General features: G+C 34.1%; 1 protein-coding gene across 2 annotated transcripts in view; it reads right to left on the bottom strand.

The window, feature by feature from the left end:
• LOC113228894 (alpha-N-acetylgalactosaminidase) overlaps nt 1–22,142 on the bottom strand; it is a 126,540-nt gene that overhangs the window by 63,592 nt on the left and 40,806 nt on the right. For both annotated transcript variants that reach the window (XM_026462329.1, XM_026462330.1), the window contains exons 2-3: nt 14,247–14,670; nt 11,796–11,970 (exon numbers count right to left, since the gene is read on the bottom strand). In XM_026462329.1, the coding sequence (XP_026318114.1) occupies nt 11,796–11,970; nt 14,247–14,416 (345 nt within the window). In that variant the 5' untranslated portion in view covers nt 14,417–14,670. The remainder of the gene's footprint in view (nt 1–11,795; nt 11,971–14,246; nt 14,671–22,142) is intronic.

Here is a 22,142-nt window from a genome sequence, read left to right as displayed (position 1 = left end):
GAATAGAAATATTCTGAAAGCTAAACTCTGTATTTTTGTCATCCCAGTAAGCAGAAACTGTATAACAGCATCTTTGTGTGTAAAATTTGTTATTTATTTATTTTTTATTTAATAGTTTATTGTACAGGAAAAACACAACAAGTCACAAAGAATACAAGGAAAATCAAAAACAAAAGGTTCTGCTTATTTCTAATAAAAATTTCTTCCTGCAGACCTAAATACAGGACACTATAACTAAAAGAACGGGCATATGTGCACAACTAAACAAGAAAAAAAAAATATAATAATATTAAAATGTTATAAATTATATAAATACTTAGATAAATACATATTTTATAATATAATGCCTAAGATATGGATGGAATAGTAGATAAATAATGCTCATTATCTCTCATTTTAAAAATTTTAAAAACTTTTGTTTCACGATTGTTTTAATTTCCCATATAGCAAATTTTGAATATTAACAGAGATCTCATTATGAAATCGTACAAATTGCGCTTTAAAAGTATTTGAGATGGGGCGCCAGGCGACTATCAAAAACAGCCCATTCTTTTATTTTAATTTTAATGTTCTACAAAAGTATATAAGTATACATTTTATTATTATCTACATGTACATATATACATTCTAATAATGTATGTATTTATTTTATTTACATTCTTATTTTATTAATGAGTAGTGTATTTATTTAAAACACTTCCTTTAGAAGATATTCTTTGATCGTACCCCCCTTTCTAGCTCTTAAATTTGTATCCTAAGGCAGCCTGGAAGAAATTGCGACTTAGCAATAAGGCCGCCAGTTGGCCTGTTGTACATTAGCTTACCTGTAGTACTTACATTACTGATCTGAGTTGTCATTGTAATTTTTAATGAGCAATAAGGAATGTTCATTAATTCATTCATTTTATGTCTCATACTATTTTTCAGGAAACGGCGTAATGGTCTGGCAAATAGGAGTCCCCTATGTTGGGCAGTGGAAAAGTTTGCACATTCCTGGCAATTTGTAGCCCTTTGCCCCCATATTAGCTAGGTATATTGATCTCTTCTATACAAAATATGTTTCACTTCACTCCTAAATAATTATAATTGTAAATGTCTGCAAATAAATAAAAAAAAGTAAAAAAAACACTCTGGCCTCGTTAATAAATTGCTCGAAGGTTGTCATCTACAAAACAAAGATTTGGCTAAAGTTGGCGGCATTTCCCCAAAGCAAAACGCCGTATATTATTAAAATGTGGGAACAGTTAAAATAAACCAGTATCGAGGTTCGAAAGTAAGTTCCAAACCATCTGGAATGGAGAAAGTATTCAAAATGTTTATTTGAATACTTGAAGTATAATAGTAGTGACAAAGCTACAAGCTCTATAACAGACATCTTAGTGGTAAAACAGGTTGTACAAATAAAATGACGAGAACAACAATAATACTTAATTATGCATCTCTGTCACTATTGGCATGCCATCACCTTGCTTTCTCACACGGCAAAACCGAAATTCCAAACTAAGAAACAATGTACGGAGCTAATGTGGTTTTATGATCACATAAAAACGTGCCAAGACGAGAACCTTATTTCTTAGTCATATGGTATAAAATAAATTTCTAAACTTTCCTATCAATAGTTCTTCATTCTTGAAGCTATTAATCGTGCGAATACTACAGATCATAAATTTTGCTAGTATAGAAATGAGACTTATAAAGCAGTGACACAAACAAACACCGTTATAAAACATTTTAGCAAAAGAGGATTAAAATTCAATATTTAGAAATCGAAACAAATGTTAAACACCTAAACATTATAAATCACCTTGAGACAGCCTACTTTAAATTCCAGTCTGAAACTGGCTTTTTAACATTTTTTTAATGACATACCAAACCTGGCACAGTGACTTAAATGACATATTAGCCACCGCAGGTAGTAGATTCTATTGCGCTATGTTGAGAGCAATTCGCGAATATGACCTGCCTTCTGCTGCGGGAGTCTCAATTGTTATTCAGACGAAAATGCTCACAATGGTTTTCACAATTTACGCCATATGTATTGTGATATTCTTGAATATGATGTACAGGTACAGATGTGCGTTCATGTGTGCGTGCGCGCGCGCTAGCGTGTGCATATGAGTATGTATGCGTGTATTTTAATTTTTACTATGTCCTTAATCATTATAGGCTACGAGAACATCAGTGAGGGCTTTATACGTCATCCTCCATAGCTAAATCGTAAATCCGTGTGGTTTTAATAATTTGATTCGTATTTATTTTCTATTATTAGTGTTCAATAAAGTCATTTTTATATTCGGCAACTTTGAATACCCACATATCATTCTGAACCTGATCTTCTTTCCAGTGGTTTCTAGGGCGTCCGATTGGTTGGTAAATCACCGATTATGCCAGATACAATCTTTACACTTTTTTATAATAACAATTGGATATCACGTTTAACGAAACAATTAACATTTTATGCTAACAAAGAATCTGTGCAATCGACCTCGAAACCATTATAGATTGACTAAAGAAGCTATCAACAATCAACTTATCTACAAAGTCATAATTTTCAAATCATTACAAAATGAGTAGGTGTTATATGAAGTGCTTAAGCTATATCGATTGTACGATCGTTATATACATATAATGTAACCTCTAAAACCCTAAAAGGAAACCACCACATGGCAGGGTCACACTGCATAGCTCATGTCGCGATTAAATTTAATTATTTACAAAAAATATAATATAATTTGTCAAGTTGGGGAATAAAAATAGCTAGCGAAAAGAAAGCGAATAAGTCGCACAGTTAACAGCGTACTATGAGTTTCGTACCATCTTATCGTAAGTGATTTAGAGTTGATAATATAATATTTATCTTCAACTTTTTTTACTAGACAAGAGCAAGTCCATTTTTTTTATGACACCAAGTGACGGAACGAACAAGCCGTGTGCCTGGACGTAAGCGACACGTCTTCTTTTTAGAGTATTTTTAAGGTGCCACAGAGTAGGCATCTTCTGCGCGAACTTGTTCCGCTCTAGACCCTATCTTTACTCCAAGGCTAGGCAGTGGACAAGAGCGAGTAGTAGCATTTAGTGGAACTTCTTCTGAATAAGTTAATCCAGGGAAGTACTGCAACCATACCTATTTCTGCCACCAATGCTCACATCACAGTTCAGGTGAAATCACAGGCACATTAGACTTGTCAACTATGTCTCAGGGTGACGGGCGCAGTGGCCTCAGATATTTGTGATTTAAAGCTCTGTGTAGCACTGCAACTGTTGTAAATAAGCGTATCGCTTACCACCAGAAGCGCGACTTGTTCGTCCCGTCACTTATTGATGTCTAAAAAAGAAATAATAAAGACCTCGGCCCCAACTGGAACTTATGACTGCCGAACAAGTGTGAATTTTGCGGTGATATTCTATAGCACGGAATGTAATGACCCTCAATTCATATCTGTCGGCTGGTAATTATGGTTCAAAAAGGGAATAAACAAGAGGGGAACCATTTGCATTATATTTGCAACCTCAACAAGATGTGCGTAGGAAAGCGTAGGCGTTCAAGGATGCGAGATGCCGCGACAGGTTCTCATCGTTTGTTACAGCCTACGCTAATCGTGTAACAATAACAAAACGGGTCATTTATCATTTATGTTATCTCTATACGTCCGTTATCAATTTTAAGCATATATTTAACCCGTCAAGCCTCCTACTAATGTACCTACTTGTGTCTGTGACGGTTCTGGTAATTTGTTTAAAAACAATTTTGTGAATTGCACAGGGATATTTTTGTAGAAAAAGAAACAGCGTACTACAAAATTTAAGCGGGCGGTTACTGACATATTTCGTGTGACACTGTAGTGGATTGTGGAACTGTTTTTTTTTTCTTTTTTTCTGTTAAGTGTGCTTACTAATGTTATTAAGTTTGTTTGCTTCTTAAACTTATTTTCTTTGTCAGCATTGTACCATTAAAAAAATACAATAGGGTTTATGCATCATTTGAAAATTTTATATTTTTGTAGTAACATGTGGATGATTGTACATTAGCTAAACCGATTATATTCTTATTTTGTTTAACTCACCATGTGCAGTTGTTTGTCACTCATAAATAAATAAAAACTAAGCACTCTTTACATCTTAATCAAAGCATATTTGAAAATCTATAAACATGAAAGCCTTAAGACATTAGCAATACAAAACAATACAATATACCCAATAACTATAAATCTAACAATCGATCAAACCTTGACATGAACAATGGTATCTGCAGCTCCATTGGATTGTATCCTGCAATGTATCCGGAAAGTAGATTTGTGTTTTTCTATTAGATCATATTTACGACCATTGTTGATATAATATGCATTATAGAAGTTTAAAATATGGCTGTAACTTACTATAACCATTGTGAAAAATACTCAACCTTGATGTTTAATTATTATTAACCCGTTCATGGCCAGTAACAGCGTTCACCGTAAAACTAAATATGAGAATATGACAATACTGGGTACTCCGTTTCGCTCTTACGTGCGTGTACAGAGCGATTTCCAAGCTTTCTGTGTAGTCGCCGCCAACTGCTTTTCCCGAGAAGAGTAAGAACAACATACTGACAAAATACAATTACTACATTGAATATTTTATATTGAAACAATAAGCACTAGGGCAAGAAAAGCACTGAAAATTTTGTGTGCATGAAAGGGTTAAGTATGTTTCGAGACGTCATTATTACTGCAATATGGATTCTCGGTACAGTCAAGGACGCATGAAATTTTACATTTTGTATTGGGGACCATTTTTATCGTAAGCGGCTAAGAGTTTAACATTTTACGTGCTCTTGAATATAAAATAAGACTCATAATTAATTGCAGTGTCGGGTATTGGGGCTACTGGTAAGTAATCAGTACTTGTGTTAGAAGCCCCGCTCTTCCATGTTACATTACAATTTTTTTGTTACCCTGTACCAAATATGTCTGCCTTACATATTTCGATCGTCAAGTAGCACGCCGAGTTCTGAATTGAACGAACGAAATTAGTCGCTAAATTTTTTCTACTTAAATAATTGAGTTATAAAATTTCATATTTACATAATTTATTTTATGTAGTTAGTATTATTTATGCCTTCCATGTGAACATCTACGCACTTTTGACGTATAGTCTCATATGACTTTATTATACCAATGGTATGATGTGATCATACGTCAAAATTGCTTTTACCATATGCATGTCATAAAAATGACGAACTACATAAAAGAAATTATGTAAGTACATGTAAAAATTTTATAACTCTCCTATTTAAGAGTCGATAGTACCTCAGCCCGAATTCAGATTTTTCCCGTACTAATATGGTTCACTTTGCATCGGTCCAGCGGCACGGACATTGGCTTTATTTCAGAATTTATTTTTTTACACACGACATTAAAGTCGTTTAAAAAATTATATCGTATACTATACCTTTTCTATTTAGTTCAGTAGATATAAAAAATCCCTGTTAATGTAAAGTACCGATTGAATACAGCGATTTTCTTTTAAAATTCCACTTCAGGCCACTTCAGGTCATATAGACTCTTAAGTAAGTATAAAAAAATATCAAATAATTTCCATTGTAGAATATTTAAACCTCTCTCCTGAAAAATTGTCATTTTGCAGATGTGTACTTATCATATCAAGGTGCGATTTCAAAATAAAAAAAATCTAATCGCCGTTATGCTGACAGCATTATTTTAGATAAAAAATTGTGAATACCAATGACATTAAAATCGAAAATAGGGAACTGAATTTAAAAAAATATTAATAAATTAAACATTAATAATATGTTTACTAATTAACAAAGATCAACGCTTCTAACGGTCGAGTGAGGTCGTTACTAAATTAAAATTTTAAATATATTTAAAAAACCATTTATGCATTTTTAAACCGGTAATATTAAAATAATTTATGCAATATAATGTTCGAACGTTACAGAAATTACTTATTACTGTTATAATGAGATATAAAAAAAGCAACAAAGCAGAGCTATAATGTTACATAGTTAGATATTTCTTTAAATTTATTAAACCTTTTGGAACAAGATCCTATTTGTATATTAACTCAATATGTATTTAAACTAAAGTAGTAGCTCCTTGTGATAGAGTTCGTCCAGGGAAGTACTTCCGCCTTCCTTTTTTCGGCCACTAAGCGGTAATGTGAGCATTACTGGGCCTCGGTTTTGAAGGGTATAAGCGTGCTGGTGCAATTACAGGTACATGGGACTTGTCAACTTATGTTTCAGGATGACGAGCTTTGTGTAGTGCCCCTCAGATCTTTGTAACTTAAAGGTTTTAGGGGTACCGCAAGTAACATGGACAGACGTGTCGCTTACAAAATATATCTCATTAAACACAAATATTTACCAGTCACATTTGTAATCTCTTATTAAGAACACGAACAATAGATGTCTTAAGTTAACACTAGCGCAATAAAAGCGCAAACGTAATTCAGACTTTTTACTATATTTATTATAATACATTTTGAAACACTGTAAATCAACCAGAATAAATTAAGATTAGCAATTATGTAATGATTCTTATTGCACAATAAATAAGGCCCAATGGCAAGATCACGTTTATGTACGTGAAACACTAGGGTTGTCACATATGAAATTAATTAAGCTATTTCTACCATTCTTGTATCAAGAAGTAGATTCCAAGGTCTCTATGTACGGTGGATAAAACCCACTAATATAGAAACTGACTTAATTAAAAAACATACACATATTATTACAAAAGGATGTTACCCTATGAAGTATGTTTTCTATAAAAAATGTGCTCTTACTACGACACTAGTAGACATACTGCTATTTGAAATAATCGATATATATAACGCACATACTCATTCTATATATCAGTAATGATATAGTTTGAAAAAAGAACAGAATTGACTTGTGAATTGCAATCTTCCAGAAGTAGTAACCCTATCGCTACTCTTTCTGTCGTGAGAAGTGACAAACAATGAAACATTGAAGAAAGCAAAGGCTAAAGACCGCATGGTTAGGTAAGAGTTAAGATGGTATTATAAAGCGAATTAAGCCATGTTAGCCAACCAATTGGTGTTAATATTCGATTGTGGATTTTTATGAACATATTATATTAAAACTAACACCATAATTGGCAACACAAATACAATGACAGATATTTGTAGGTCTATACAAAAAAATTTTCTCAGAACAAGTCGTAACCATGCATATAACGTTTTTTAAAAGTTGTAGTAGAAGCGTTTTTTACTGGAGGCGGTAAGTCATTCCAGCACTTACGGGCTGCGAAATGAAAGCTGCCCCTGTACAGAGTTAAACAAGTTATTTTGTATTAATGAAAGTATTCGCTTTTCGATGTTTGTCATATCCAGAGTACACGTGCGTGTATTCATCTGGTATACGTCAATTAATGTCAGAACATAAACCATTAGATCACAGTGCATTAGCTGTAATTCAAATCAAATTATCTGCGGACGGTAATTCGTGCAGAGCGTAGCTATTCATTTTGCAATATGTAATTTGATTAGTCCATTTAAGTATGAATAATGAACGATGAAAATGATATGATTAATTGTGTTGATTGGTTTTCTGTTACGAAAATTTGGTTAGGTTGGATTCGAGCAAAAAAGGTTACTAACACAAATATATTTTACTAAATCATATGTGCTAAGCACTAGGGAATTCGCTGTAATAAGAGTACCAGAGCAACGGATCTGGGACACTTCCCAGAACCCCCAGATCAGAATCAATGTAGAGAAGTCCTTTTCCAAAATTAGTCCTACCGGAAATCCAACCTTGAACCTCCGCATCCAGCGCCCACGATGTGAACCGTTTAGTTACCAAGGTTGTCTTAGGGTACTTTTACTTAATCAAATAATTATTCTTAAATAAAGTTTTTGACTGAGGTGGAACGCTAAACATATTGGGAGAGATCTATGTTCAGCAATGGACTGCAATAGAATGATGATCATGATGAACAAGAAAACTCAGAAGGTATCAAAATGAGGATTAGGTTGAGTTCGACCAAAAAACGAGAGCACATTTCCCTAAAAACGCATAATTGTCCTAATTAGGATAATTTTACAATAGAACACATTTCCACAAATAATTGCCCGTTAACAACTGTGGAACATTAAAACTGATTAAGTGCCAGTAACACAAGTAAAGTGTTCAAAATTTCTCACAAATTTATTACGACCATATTAACAGAAAGTAAAGTCTTGTTGGTTTCGTTGTCTTTACATAACAATCATGTTTACTTCAGCAAAAAGCGTATAAATAGATACAATTCAAAATCCATGACTAACTTAAAAGAAATAAATATTGCCGCGAAGACAACATTCCAACGGTAAAAAATGTTTACCAAAAAGTTTAGCGATGTGTAGATAAAGAATATAAAACATCTTTACGAGATCAGCTTCAGGAAATCAACATAATAATGACCACTTCGTGACTCTAAATATAGAACGTGATGAAATCCTATTAGTGCTAAATTTTATTCGAACTAATTAGATTGTGATCTTTATTGTTGCCATCAATTATTAGATTTATTACAATTACCACCTTGAAAAATGTTTTAAACGTCTTACAAGTTAAGAACAATAAAAGCCTACAAATGAAGTATGCAAGTGGGCCTCATTAAATAACTATTCGCTAGTCCCCTAACGAAACGCAAAAGCATTATCATTCCAATTTCATAATGATCGTGGCATAGTAATAGCCACAAAAATAATCATAGTTAAATCGGTTGTAGAATTGTGTAAAATTACAGGAAATAAAGGAAACTCTCAGGGAATGTAAAGGAATGGAAAGTGAGAATGCTTCAAAGTAATATTTATTAGTTGGGCTGCGGTTGTACGATAATACTGTTTTGTAGTAAAAATAGTTTGCAGCCTGGAAAAATCATGACAAAATTCAATAAAACCAATATTAGCTAAAATAGGTACGTCATACCGACAAACAATTTCATGTATTCAGGTAGTATTCAGCGCACTTTACCATATTAAAGTAATGTAGTGGATCGCCATTGACGATCTTACCTAACATCCATATAAAATTTCAATGGCAACATTGTATGGAAAGCCCGAATTGGTTAAATCACGAAAAGCGAATATTGCGATTGGTGATTTAACATTTTAGCAACGACGAGAATATGAAACCAATTTCCCTGTTTTCTAACGTATATGTATCGTAAAAAATCGTGGAGTTTCACCCTTCAAAACCTGTATGCGTCAGATCCTACTCCTTGTTAGTAGGCTTGCTTCTACGAAGTCATAGTTCTCGAAGATGGCATAACAGGTTGAAGCCCATCATGTCTTCAAAGAGAGGACCTCTATAAACATGAAGATTTTTTTTGATACGAAGTGACGGGACGAACGCGCCTGGTGGTAAGGCACAAGCCTATCCGTGGCACTTCCAGTGCTACTCAGGGCTCTAAATCGCAAAGATCTGAGAGGCACTACCATTGCGGCCATCACCCTGAGAGATGAGTTCACAAGTCCCATGTGCCTTAATTTCAACCGCAGCCTTACCCTTCAAAACCGGAACACAGTAATGTTAACATTACCGTTTGGTGGCAGAAATATGTCGGGTGGCAGTACTTCCTTGGACGAACTCTTTCACAAGGAGCTAAATATCCTATCTATAATCATCGATTAACTAAGTGATAATAATTATCCTTAGTAATTCGTATTCATAGTTATAACAAAAATTTAGTCATAAATTATTCAAATTAAAACAAAAAAGTTACATTATAACAAACATTAACATTTCTAAGTAAAACAAGACGTAAGCTCGTTAAGGTACGATTATGTTTTGCTAGAAAGTTTCTGGTGTATGGTAATTTGACATTTTACAACTACCACTTCAAAACAAAGTGAATTTAAGTAACAATAATATTTACATTTTAATAGTCTGTGTGGTGTAAACTGAAATGAATTACGTTCATTTAGAACTTAGTATATTTATGTAGTTATATCAGAATGTGACTGATGACAAAAATGGGGAAATAGGAAAGTTCTTGATTGTTGAAAGAAACTATATTTATTAGATATTATTATCAGTCGTCTTTGAATTCAAAATGTCACGTGTGCATGTGACATGGAAAACAATTTTTATTTGTAAGTAATTAAATTTATTTCTTACATTGCTTCTTACACATAGGTTTCAAATGAAAATCGGAGTTTCCCATTACCGTTAAATTATTTTTATAGTTCTTTTTAAATTTTTTTTTAATAAAAAGTGCGTATTTGACTGCCATCTCACCTGATGAAAAGTGACGATGAAGTCGACGCTGGAGTATGCACACCGAAATAATGCCTATTAATAAATAGATAAATTTATACATAAATAATACAGGCAGGGAATTCCACTCCATAGCCGTTCGCCATATGAATGTGGTGAAAGGGGAAGGCGGAATTAATTCGTGCAACAACCTCGCACACTCTCCGCGATATATCCTGTAGAATATCGATAAGCAGGCAACTTTACGGCGGTGTTCAAGACTTTGCAGCTTCGCCTCTACTAATTCTGAGTCACCTATAAGCTCTTTGGCACGCTTGCTTCAAGTGTCAATAATTTAATAGTAGGTACCTATTTACACATGGAACCAGAGTTTGCCAAATAAAAAATTTTTACTTTTCACAACCTGACATGAGATTATGGCAAACCTAGTGAATACGAGTTTCGGATTTTTATATATCGCATTCATAACATAAAATGTATTTAATCATAATGAGGCGCATATTATATAATGCCTCTCCAAAATCTTGCTAAATGAGGTACGTTATTCACAGAAATGGTTACTAGATTTTTTTGGTGGTCATCTATAGGTGGTGGAAAATTATTCCAGCATTTTGCAGCCGAATATTTGAAACTACCCCTAAATGTTGTAGTTCTATGTTGTGGCTAGAATGTGGTAGATTGGCATTACAAACGCAGGTTCGAGTTTTATCAGATTGAAGAAATATTTCTCTATATTCGATCTTCGAATTGATAACACGTTCAGACCGGCGTATGCCGCCGGTGGAGCATGGACAGCTGGTCCATCAGGGGTAGTGTATACCACCGGTGGTCACACAACACTTGACTTTTGGTATACTAAGAAACTCACGACGCCTTGAGAGAAAGTGATCAATTTAACGTTCCCGCCCTGTCCAACAGTCAAATATTCATAGCGTAGCTCAGAAGTTTGATATTTTGTGTAAGACAGTAAAAAAATCAAGATTAAAAAATATTTATTTGAAACTAGAACTAGAAATGTACTTAATAGAAAAACGGGAATCAACATTGGCAAATTATTTCTGATAAATTGTATTATAATAATAATAATAATAACGCACACACTCAACATTGCCCCGCACTAGGGAAACCCTGTGTCGCGGGTGCCACGGACACACACACATAGACAACCACAAATTACACCCAAACTCACGAGAGAAATAAATGTAGGTCATACAAATATTTCTCTCGGCCCGGGAATCGAACCTGGGACCTCTGCGTGGCAGTCCGGCATGGTAATAGGTTAATTATAAATTGTTAAAGTATAAATTCCCTGTGTCCACCGGTGCCGCACCCCGCCCCGACACATGTTTTGGTTGATGGGGCGATGATGTACCACAACTGGTGGCCATGTATGAATCTTTCCCGCCGGACAATAAATAATGATAATTTTGTTCCCGGTCTGAACGCGTTTATCATAACAATATAGTGGAGAAAAGTCACGAAAAATAAATAAATATCATGATAGTAAAACGTAATATCCATTGAAATCAATAGTAGCAGACAGTAATGTTAATAAACTACTTACATAGTCAGAAAGGCTCTTCATGCCGTAAGGGAAGCGTTCTCTGTCCGGCACGAGTTTTCCACGATGATCCCTCTCTCTCTCAGGCCAGCAATCGTCCACGTTGATGTATTCGTACCCGGCGGAGGCGTACCCTTCCGACACTAACAGATCAGTCATCGTACGGAAGAGACGATCACTGGAAATTATTATAAGCTATTTGAATCGGAATTAGAAATGACACATTTCTATATTGATGGTTTAAATGTACGTACTAAGGGACATTTGGCTGGTTTTCCGGACAAGCAAAAAACTATTATTATAAAAAATATTTATAACTTATTAAATTTTCTACCTACTGCCAGGGCTCCGTCACTCGCTCAAAGTTACCGCTGGGTGCGCTGACGTCGGCGCAAGCGCTCATACAAGTCTTTCGTTTACGAGCAATCGGCTCCGCATGACTGCACACGGCGGGCAACGTTATTTTCACCTCTCTGAGCGCGTGTTTAGGTTTCTTTTTCTCCGCAGTGAGCAACATTAGTTAGATTGTAATTGGTTAGATTTAGTAGGCTATTATAGCACAGTCATATTCGATTTTATATGAGAATGATGTATCTGTTACGTAGTAACTAATAGGTAATCTGTGCTACTGCTATGGTGTTAATGTTAAGGAATAAAAAGTCCATACTAGTAGGTATATAATTTAATCATCAGCATTGACCCATTTTTAAGTTCCACTGTTAGGAAAGGGTCTCCTCCCAGGCGAGGGTTTAGGCTATAGTCCACTACGCTTACTCAATGCGGATTGGAGACTACACATGATTTTCGAGGGTTATGAACCTTCCTCGACGTACAGGTTTCATCACCGAAAAGCTGAAGGTAAATTTCAAAGTAAATTACGCACATAAATTCCGAGAAACTCAAAGGTGCGATCCCGAATTCGAACCCTCGGCACGAACATTTAACAAATCATAAATATGTTTATATATAAAAAACTTTTTTTTTACTTATTTCAAAAACCAGGCTAATGTCCTTTAAGTCAAATGACATCTAAATCGATACCAATGAACAAAATGGTTCTATATATTTTCTACATTTCATTATAAAAGTTTATAATAAAATACCTCTCACAATAACGAAATACTGAAAAGGAGCACATGTTTACAAATAAAAGCGCCTTCATATCAGATGCTTACGCTGCGCCACTGCAGCGTAGAGGATGGTAGAAGGGTTGCAGAGGCGCAACTGTGGCGCGACAGCCGCTCGTTACTTGTTACTTAACTAATTGTTACAACAATGGCGCTGCGATTACGCTTCCAGATATAATATGAAAATTGTTAGTGGCACAGCTGCAGCGCTTCTACAAGTGTCTAATTTTAGGGTGCCATACGTATGTAAGAGTCTTTTGATATTTAAAATAGACATTATACTTAGTGAAGTTGCAATATCCTTACCGGGTTTGTACCAAATAATGCAATAAACGATATGGTTTTCATTATCATTTTTTTATTATTATTATTATTATTGCTTCAAATGAACTCCATGTACACGATGAAAATATATCTGCAGGTCGTTTTCAGATCGCTATCCTCATTAACACCAGATTAATGATTGAAAGCCAGTAATGGAAGATATTCCAATCCTTTATAACAAAATAATCATCTTTGGTGTGCAGCATCTAATGTGTAACCATTAAATGTGTTACCATTAAAGTGTGACGTCACAACACCGCCATTCCCGCTTCTTTCGAACAACTAAATTCTGAAGACCTATAATTGTTGTATACCCGTTTTATCTAAGAATATCTATTTGTATGTGCCTATGTGTTTTAATGTTAAAGAAAAATATTTAATTTTCGACATTTGTCAAATATCCTAATGGAGTACTTGTAAGAGGATATTTCTATGTGAATCATTATAGCAATTCGGTGGGTCGTCTCTTTAGACAAACGTCAAAAAGTAAAAGTCAATTTAATACAAGATTTGAATCTTATTTTGATGTTAAATATTATGTTAATAATGTAATATATACTAAAACTGAAATCTTTAAAATGTAGAATGAGTTTTTAGCTCTATTATGCAGTGCTCATTGCAAATATTTTTATATAATACACGTCGTACAAAATATCTTAATTACGTACTATGAATACAACAGTAATAAGACGGTTGAATGAAAGGGGGCTATATGAGTCAGGATTTTCAATTTCGTTACAAATTGTTTTTAATGTTTTTTTTTTCGGATAGATTTAAATAAACATTTTTTATCTCTACAACTTGAAAGTTAATTGGAGGAATCGATTTCAGGACTTGGAACAGAAGGTTAGGTCATGAATGAACTGCCACAACCGAATTTAGGGTACCTACTTCCGAAGTCCCATTTTCATAGTGCCCCCTTTCCTACCACCTCACCAATAAGATCTGTGAAACAAGAATTAACAATTTTAGGCAGAAAAAATAATCAAAATAGTAAACTTACCTAATACAATTATCGGGATCATTTTTGCAGTCTGTGTTGCACCTAAATCTCTCCCACGCAAGCCACCCCATCGGCGGAGTCAACGCCAACCCATTGTCCAACCCCGAGATTTGCCCCAGAAAGCATAGAACTACCCAAGCGGTCCAAACACGTACACAAAACGACGTCATCACTATATCACAGTATTTTTACAACACGAACAAAATATACTATCTTTCAAAGGTTTCTATCCGCATAGTTTTTTAGCACTGTCCAATTTTGTCCCACCCGAAAACTGTAATTACCGAATTATTTATTATTACGTTACAAGTACTAGAGTTCGGCTCGAATGTCAGAAAGACATTGACAATGTATAGATTATAAAGTTTAGTATAGAAGCTGAGCGTTGAAAGAGATTATATACCAGTCTACAGCATCAGTTTATCTGGAACAAAACGGAAATGATTGTTAAAAAGATGATAAAGTCACATATATAAGAGAATAAGGCTAATCATTAAGCGTGTTTGTTTACGAGTAAACTCACTTTTGGGGTGAGGCCAGACGTGCGTAATTTTGTGAGTTGTGAGTTGTGTTTTTTGAGTCTCGTAGTTCAAGTTCGACTAAAATTCAGTTGGACGCCAGACGGACGTATTTTATTCAGTTGCTTTTAAACGTTTGTACAAGATAGTTGTGTCGTATAGTGTAGTGGATCCATTATACTCAGTGTACATTTATGAAGCATTAGATATTAGAAAACGAAAGAAGAAACTGGATAAATCCACTCAATATGAAAAGATTAATGTCTGGCCAGTTTCATATACTGTAATATGAAACTTTATGAGAACATCAAGATGTGTTAGAGACCAAAAAATGTTTCTCTCACCCCTCCCTACACCCGCACAAACACGTCACATAGTGCGAAGAAAAAAAAACAGTGGAAGTGCCTCAAGCCCATATTACTATCAGAACCGATGTCGCCAAAACTTACACGTCCTTAATTTGAAACACTACAAAATCTTGATATTGATTGGTCTTAGTTTCAAATTTAAAAAGAAATAAAAAATTCTGAATTGTTAATATAATTTAAACTTTACCCTGTTGGTATATTGTTGAAAGGTCAGTACCATCAATACCTATTATTACAAGTTACGACGTTTTGACATTATATTGAAATTTCAATCAATGTGCTGCCACCTAGCGATTCAGCGGTTCAACCACGACGAATCGGAGTTATTAATTTAGCTCTCCAAACAAGAAGCCACCATATTGCAGGGGTATAAGCTTGTCCTTCGTTTCTTGTGAAAATTTATCAAAATACACTTTCCGTTGATATGAAATAACAGCAGGGGTAATATTTTTGGCGCGGCTGTTATTTTTGCAGTCAAAAACAGCACAATAAGGCATTTTCTAGGATTTTAGAGAATTTGCACGAAAGAATGTCACAACCATACCACACAAAGCGAAAATGGCGGACTGAGCTTAGATAGGCTTTTTGAGACCTATATTTGGAACGCGTCTGATGCTAACTAACAACTTCTACTGTATTTATTGTTCTATGGTGGGATCGAAGTTCGGTCGTAATTACGCGCGTGAGTTGGTTGATAACTCAAATTGCGTCGTCGTGTTGCACAAACCGGACCTTTATATGTAACCATATGCATCGTGAATTACACGAATTAAAAAACGCGACTCACAAGATTACCCTCCTCTGGCCTCACCCTTAATGAAGCAAAAAAACAGTACTTATATAATATTACAAGTATGTTTTTCGATCAGTTTACTAAAATTTTCGCAATTGTTACACATTGGAAATAAAAGTATTTTGTCGACGTTTTGGGCTTCACAGGTCCTATAATCATAGCTGACCACAAATTATCATTTTAAAATATTTAAATTGATAGATAAAAAGAAATACAGACTGATTTCTACATTTCAATTTTAAATTAATTTATTTGAGATCAATTACTCTATGTTTGTTAGTAACAGTAATCTTTTGACCTAAGACAGTAGAAACGAAGATAACAATTATAATCAATTATCAAAGTTAATTTAATATAATGAATATCGAGAAAGGTAACAAATGTCATGCCGTGGTAGGACTAGCGGTTAACGTTTTAAATATTTCTAATACATTGCTCCTATTTAATTTATTACTTTTAATTATGCCACCAATATTGTAAAAATAATTAGAAGAATATTTATGAAAAGTCATTTTATCATACAAATAATTTCTGACTGTATAAATTAAACCCTTCGGGTGTTATATAAGTATTCTGTAATAACCTCACTAGTTCTACAAAAAAGTAAGTAATTATTATGTAATGTAAAACAATCTCAACTGAGGTGGAAGGTCAATCACAGTGTTGTGCAGATGGGAACCTAGGACCTACACTAATGACAGATTGTATAAGAGATAGGTCATGTTCTTATGTTAATGACTGCCTTAAATAGGTAGTCACTCGAGCATCGCGACTCCAAAATATCGGTTTAATTGTGTTACTACACCCTTAGTTACATTTATTAATTATGGATATTACAAGATCACCAGCAAGTCACACTTGGCACTTAATATTTAAAACCAACTCTACGCTGCCTAAAAACTAAAACTGCTAAAACAAAAACTGTCTAAAGGCCGTCATATAGTATATAGTCATATATAACATAGTCACGACCTGCCGTTTCAGATTTATCAAAACGACGAATCTATAAAATAGAAATAGATAGATAGAACACTTTATTCACTAGTATGACACAAATACAGATTGAATACAACAGAAAAAATAAAACATTTTTTGTTACAGCAGTGAATAGCGCTGACTCAGCACATGCCTAAGTTCCCTAAAGCGCTCGTTTTCAGTCATAACCAACGGAAGGTACTAATTTCAGAAGTTATTTGTAATGAAAGACCTAATAAACGACTACGAGGGAAATTTTTCATTAACATAATAAATGTAAAGTAACCTATTCAATACGTAAGTGCATGTCCGGATTTCTAATATATAAGTGTAACTGTAAATGAAAACAATGATTGTGAGTATGTTTTGGTGTAATAAATTAAAGTAAAAATGTATATTCAGAAAGAAAAATATTTGTTGTTAACGATTAACATTGACGCCAATGAAGTAAAGACAGATTGATACGATTATCGTAACGATCGATCAAAACGAGGAATCGTCTGTATATGGGGGCCTTAAAAAGTCAAGCTTAATATGTCCAAATATGTTGCAAAGTATAGATAAACACGGTTTCAGTTATTGCGTATAACGTGATAATTTGTCCGTGCCCAGCAACGATGTCATTAGCGAGTCACAGTTATGATATAAATTTAAATGTGGATTAATCTATTACTGCTACTAATAATATTAGAAGCAGTAGAGCTCATTGAGAAATAGTTCGTCCAGGGAAGTACTCCCACCTTACCTATTTCTGCCGCCAAGCAGTAATGTCAGCATGACTGTATTCCGGTGTTGAAGGGTAAGGGTGCTGGTGAAATTACAGACACATGAGACTTATTTCTCACGGTGATGGGCGCAGTGGCAGTGCCCCTCAGATCTTTGCGATTTAAAGCTCTCGAGTGGCACTGCAACTGTTATGGACAGGCGTGTAGCTTACCATCAGACGCACGACTTGTTCGTCTCGTCACTTGATATCATAAATAAAAAATCAATAGTGCAGCGAAAGTATATATTCGGACTTTACCGGAATTCTTTATTTGTCTTATACGTACCGGATTATTATTTGGTAAGTGAGTTAGCACAGACAAGGCGAACTTCAGCTTATAAGCCTATAATAAGATTCTAAAAGTAGATCAGTAGCCAGAAGGCAATAATTAAGCCGTACCCTAACACATCTAAGGACCCACTTAGACATAATCATTACGTAGCATATTCATCATAAATACCAGCACATTGTAATTACTACGCCGGTGGCAGACGTCAGAGATAAAATATCTTGATGGGAAATCTTTAGGTTACGAGTATAATTTTAAGGCTTTTGTTTGTTTAGAGGCGGATAGTATTAATTAAATCATCTCATATAATAATGTACACACAAACGTTAAAATTTTTTAGTCTACGCTTTATAGGAAGGATATTAAAAATCAGCTTCTAATCTAATTCTAATAGTTAAATAATTCCACAAATTAATTTTGCATGAAACACACTTGACTTGAAACTTAAATCTATATTAGGCTAGTATTACATAAGATTAATAACATCCAGCGAAATCATAAGCCATTTTAAGTGTATTTATTTAGTAATGCTGTGTGCATTATTTATTAATTAACTCGTAGCCCCGAGTTATGGAAACGCTGTGTCGCGGGTGCCATGGATCATGGAGAAATAAATGTAGACCATACAAATATTTCTCCCGGCCCGGGAATCGAATCCGGGACCTTTGCGTAACAGACCAGCATGGTAACCGTTGCCGAACGGTTACCATGCTTCTTCTTACCATGCTTCTTTCGATTCAGGCACGAAAGAATATTTCTGCGTTTGAACTTTGTGTTAAAAAATATAACAAAATAGTCATTGACTTACAAATAAATGGACGACGGGTCTAATACAAAAACCATGAAAAAAATGTCCCAAGTCAACCTATTTAAACGTAGTGACATGTAAAGGAATATGAAAAAGCTAAAACGTTGAATTTAAATTGTAATGTCATCGCAGTACTGTCTAATTTTGCTTGCTTCGCTGTCAGTCGAACAAACGAAGACTACAGCGTGAATGACGCTCTGTATACGATTTTAACGCCCTATAAGTTCGGACACTTTTTAGCGCGGACCCGACATCCATATAATTGTAAGTCAATGAAAATAGTGGAGTATTTTCACAAAAATAATTGGATATCATAGTAATAAAAAATCGTGATATTCAATAAACTTAATATTTCGAGTATAATTAATTGGTAATTGGATACAATATTTATTTTGTTGAATATCATGATGTTTTTTGCAACATTGATATTCATATATTATTTGAAAATACTCGAACAAACAGACAGAAAAACTCCTTGGATCCGACTGAATTACAGAAGGAAATTTTCTTTTGTTTGTTTCGATCCTGTGTACCAATAATGGTAATTCTTTGCCAAATATTCTTATGCAGAGACAAATTTAATAACTGTAACTTAGGTACCTTTATATTTTTAATTTCAACCGTAATATGTTAAAACTTAATAGTTTGTATGAATAAATACAAAGTAATATTTCCAAATTCCCATTTACACAAGTAAAGTAGTTTGGCCAGTTCAAAAATAATGCATCAATTATCTAACTAACTTAGGAAATTGGCCTTAATGAAAGTGCTACCTTACAAAATTGACCACGTTTTTATTGCACATATATCATCATATAAACAGCTTACAGGCTTCTAATTGGGGCAACATTTCTTGACCATTCAGGCTTGGAAAACACGATTGGATTACATTGTATTTACATTGTATATTTCTCGTTTTATTTCATTATGTAAATGAAATTATTTCATTAAGTTTGTATCGTAAATGTAGGTTATTATAATTTCTTAAAGCGTAACTGGATAAATAATTCAAATTTAAAAAAATGGTACTTTCGAATTAATTAAATTAAGAAGTCAGATGCCATTTCACTTATATTCGTCTGCTGTTTGTGTTTGCTCTCTCTATTTTTAATCGACTACAAAAAAAGGAGGATCTTAATTCGATTGTATTTTGTTTATGTGTATGTTACGATTACTCCGACATTTGTGAACCGATTTCGAAGATTCATTTCGAAGATACCTCAGTAGTGGTCCCGTTCAAATTTGAAGAAAATATTCCACCTTTAATGGTGGAAAATTGGCGGATGAACCTGGTTTATCTGATTTCATCCACTTTCCGCCGATTTCAATAAAAATTGGCAAATAGATGTTGATTCAACAAAATTTTGATGTGTGTTTTTTAAATTTATGTTAATTTATTATATAATTATTATTTTGCAGCTTTAAAGTTTTCACAGGGGATTATTTAATTCTCAACAACATTTATTAATTTTAAAATCTCCAAATTGTAAGCGACTCCAATGAAATAAGTAAAAATATCGTAAAATCCAGATGGCTATTGACTATAACTCAATAAAACAAAAGAATCGCCTTCTATCTTTTATTGCTGGAACACTCGTGTTTTTGCATTTTACATTACGTTTACTTTTTGTTTTGATTTCATCCACTTTCCGTTGACCTATTAAAAATAAAACATTACAAAAGGATGTTTTTTTTTATAAAAATGTTTTAATAATTAAGGTTAATTTTCGAAATAGCGCCATAAAGTGAATATAATCAAGTTTAAAGTAGGCGACTAATGATATAACTACAACAAATATCGCATTAAATTGATTTATGCATATGCCTTGACATACTTAGGTACGTGTCTTACTACATAGTGTCTATAACAAAGAAAAAATTGCAACCAGAATACATTACAATTATGTTGTAAATTACGTTACAGTAGTAAGTTGCAAAGGTGTCGGTATTCAGAATTAGTTTTAGAGGTGTTGTAAATCTTTATACCAAGTAACTGTTGTACACATTTGGCTTGCTCTCACGAAGTTACAAGTTAATTAATAGAGTCACAAATGATCATACGTCAAAAATGCTTCTATCACATGATAAACAGAAAATGAATTACATGAAACAAATTATGTACATTTGAACTGCCTTTATGGCCGAACGGTTACCGGACTGCCACACGGAGTTTCCAAGGTCTTCCGGATGGAGGATTCCCGGGCCGGGAGAAATGTTTGTATAGCCTACATTTATTTCTCTCGTGAGCTTGGGTGTAATTTGTGGTTGTCTATGTGTGCGTCCATGGCATCCGCGACACAGGGTTTCCCTAGTGCGGGGGCTATGTTGAGTGTGTGCGTTATTATTATTATTTTCGTATTTGTTTTAAACTCTCGCCTCTCTAATGTAAAATGCAAAAACACGAGTGTTCCAGCAATAAAAGATAGAAGGCGATTCTTTTGTTTTATTATTATTATTATTATAAGCACAAAATAGTATGGACTAATTTCGTTCGTAGAACCTTTAAACCTCTCTCCTGAATTCGTAATTTTGCAGACATGACCTTTTACTCCAAGTGCATGAAATTAACAGTTCAAAGTGTTATTACAAGAAATCGGAATAGGCAAAATGCAAAAGGCAAAAATTTTTTTTTAAATAATTCACTTAGTGTGGATAATACTACCCTCGAAATCGGCTTGGAATTAAACAATCAACAACCTCTACGGATGCCTCGGGGAGAGGCGAAACACGTGTCAGGTCTATTTTTAGGGTGGTATTTGTGCATATATTTGCGTTATATAATTATTATATTAATATCGAGTGCTTAGGTTTTCGCGATTGTTACACATAGGAAATGAAACTATTTTTCCGGATGTAAATCGCGTATATTTGTTTTTTCAAACAAACCGACGTTTCGGGCCCTTTACAGATCCCATGACTGACAGTCAACCGTGACCATAACTGACAGTCAACCGTGACCATGGGACCTGTAAAGGGCCCGAAATGTCGGTTTGTTTGAAAAAACAAATATACGGGATTGAAATCCAGAAAAATAGTTTCATTTCCTATTATATTAATTTTATATGGTAATAAAATTAAATACATGAAAAAAAATCTTTACAAGCGCGGCCATTTTGCACGATTTAACCTTTACTGGGTTCGCGGAGAGCAAATTAATTCCATTTTCATGAATATGGATTTCCGGAAAGTAAATCCTGAATCTATTAATTACAATGATTTGATTAAGACCGGTTTAATAGTGTTAAATTTGTGACTACATATGTTCTTCGTTATTATGATTTTCTATTTAGATAGATAATAAATATGTAAACGTTTAATTATTTTCCCACAAGCACACACACACACACACACACACACACACACACACACACACACACAC

Source organism: Hyposmocoma kahamanoa, unplaced genomic scaffold, assembly GCF_003589595.1.
Source record: "Hyposmocoma kahamanoa isolate Upper Pololo Valley unplaced genomic scaffold, ASM358959v1 262, whole genome shotgun sequence".
In the NCBI taxonomy this organism is placed as follows: Eukaryota; Metazoa; Arthropoda; class Insecta; order Lepidoptera; family Cosmopterigidae; genus Hyposmocoma; species Hyposmocoma kahamanoa.
The sequence above is the reverse complement of the archived record's forward strand: the minus strand, read 5'-3'. Positions and strand labels throughout refer to the sequence as shown.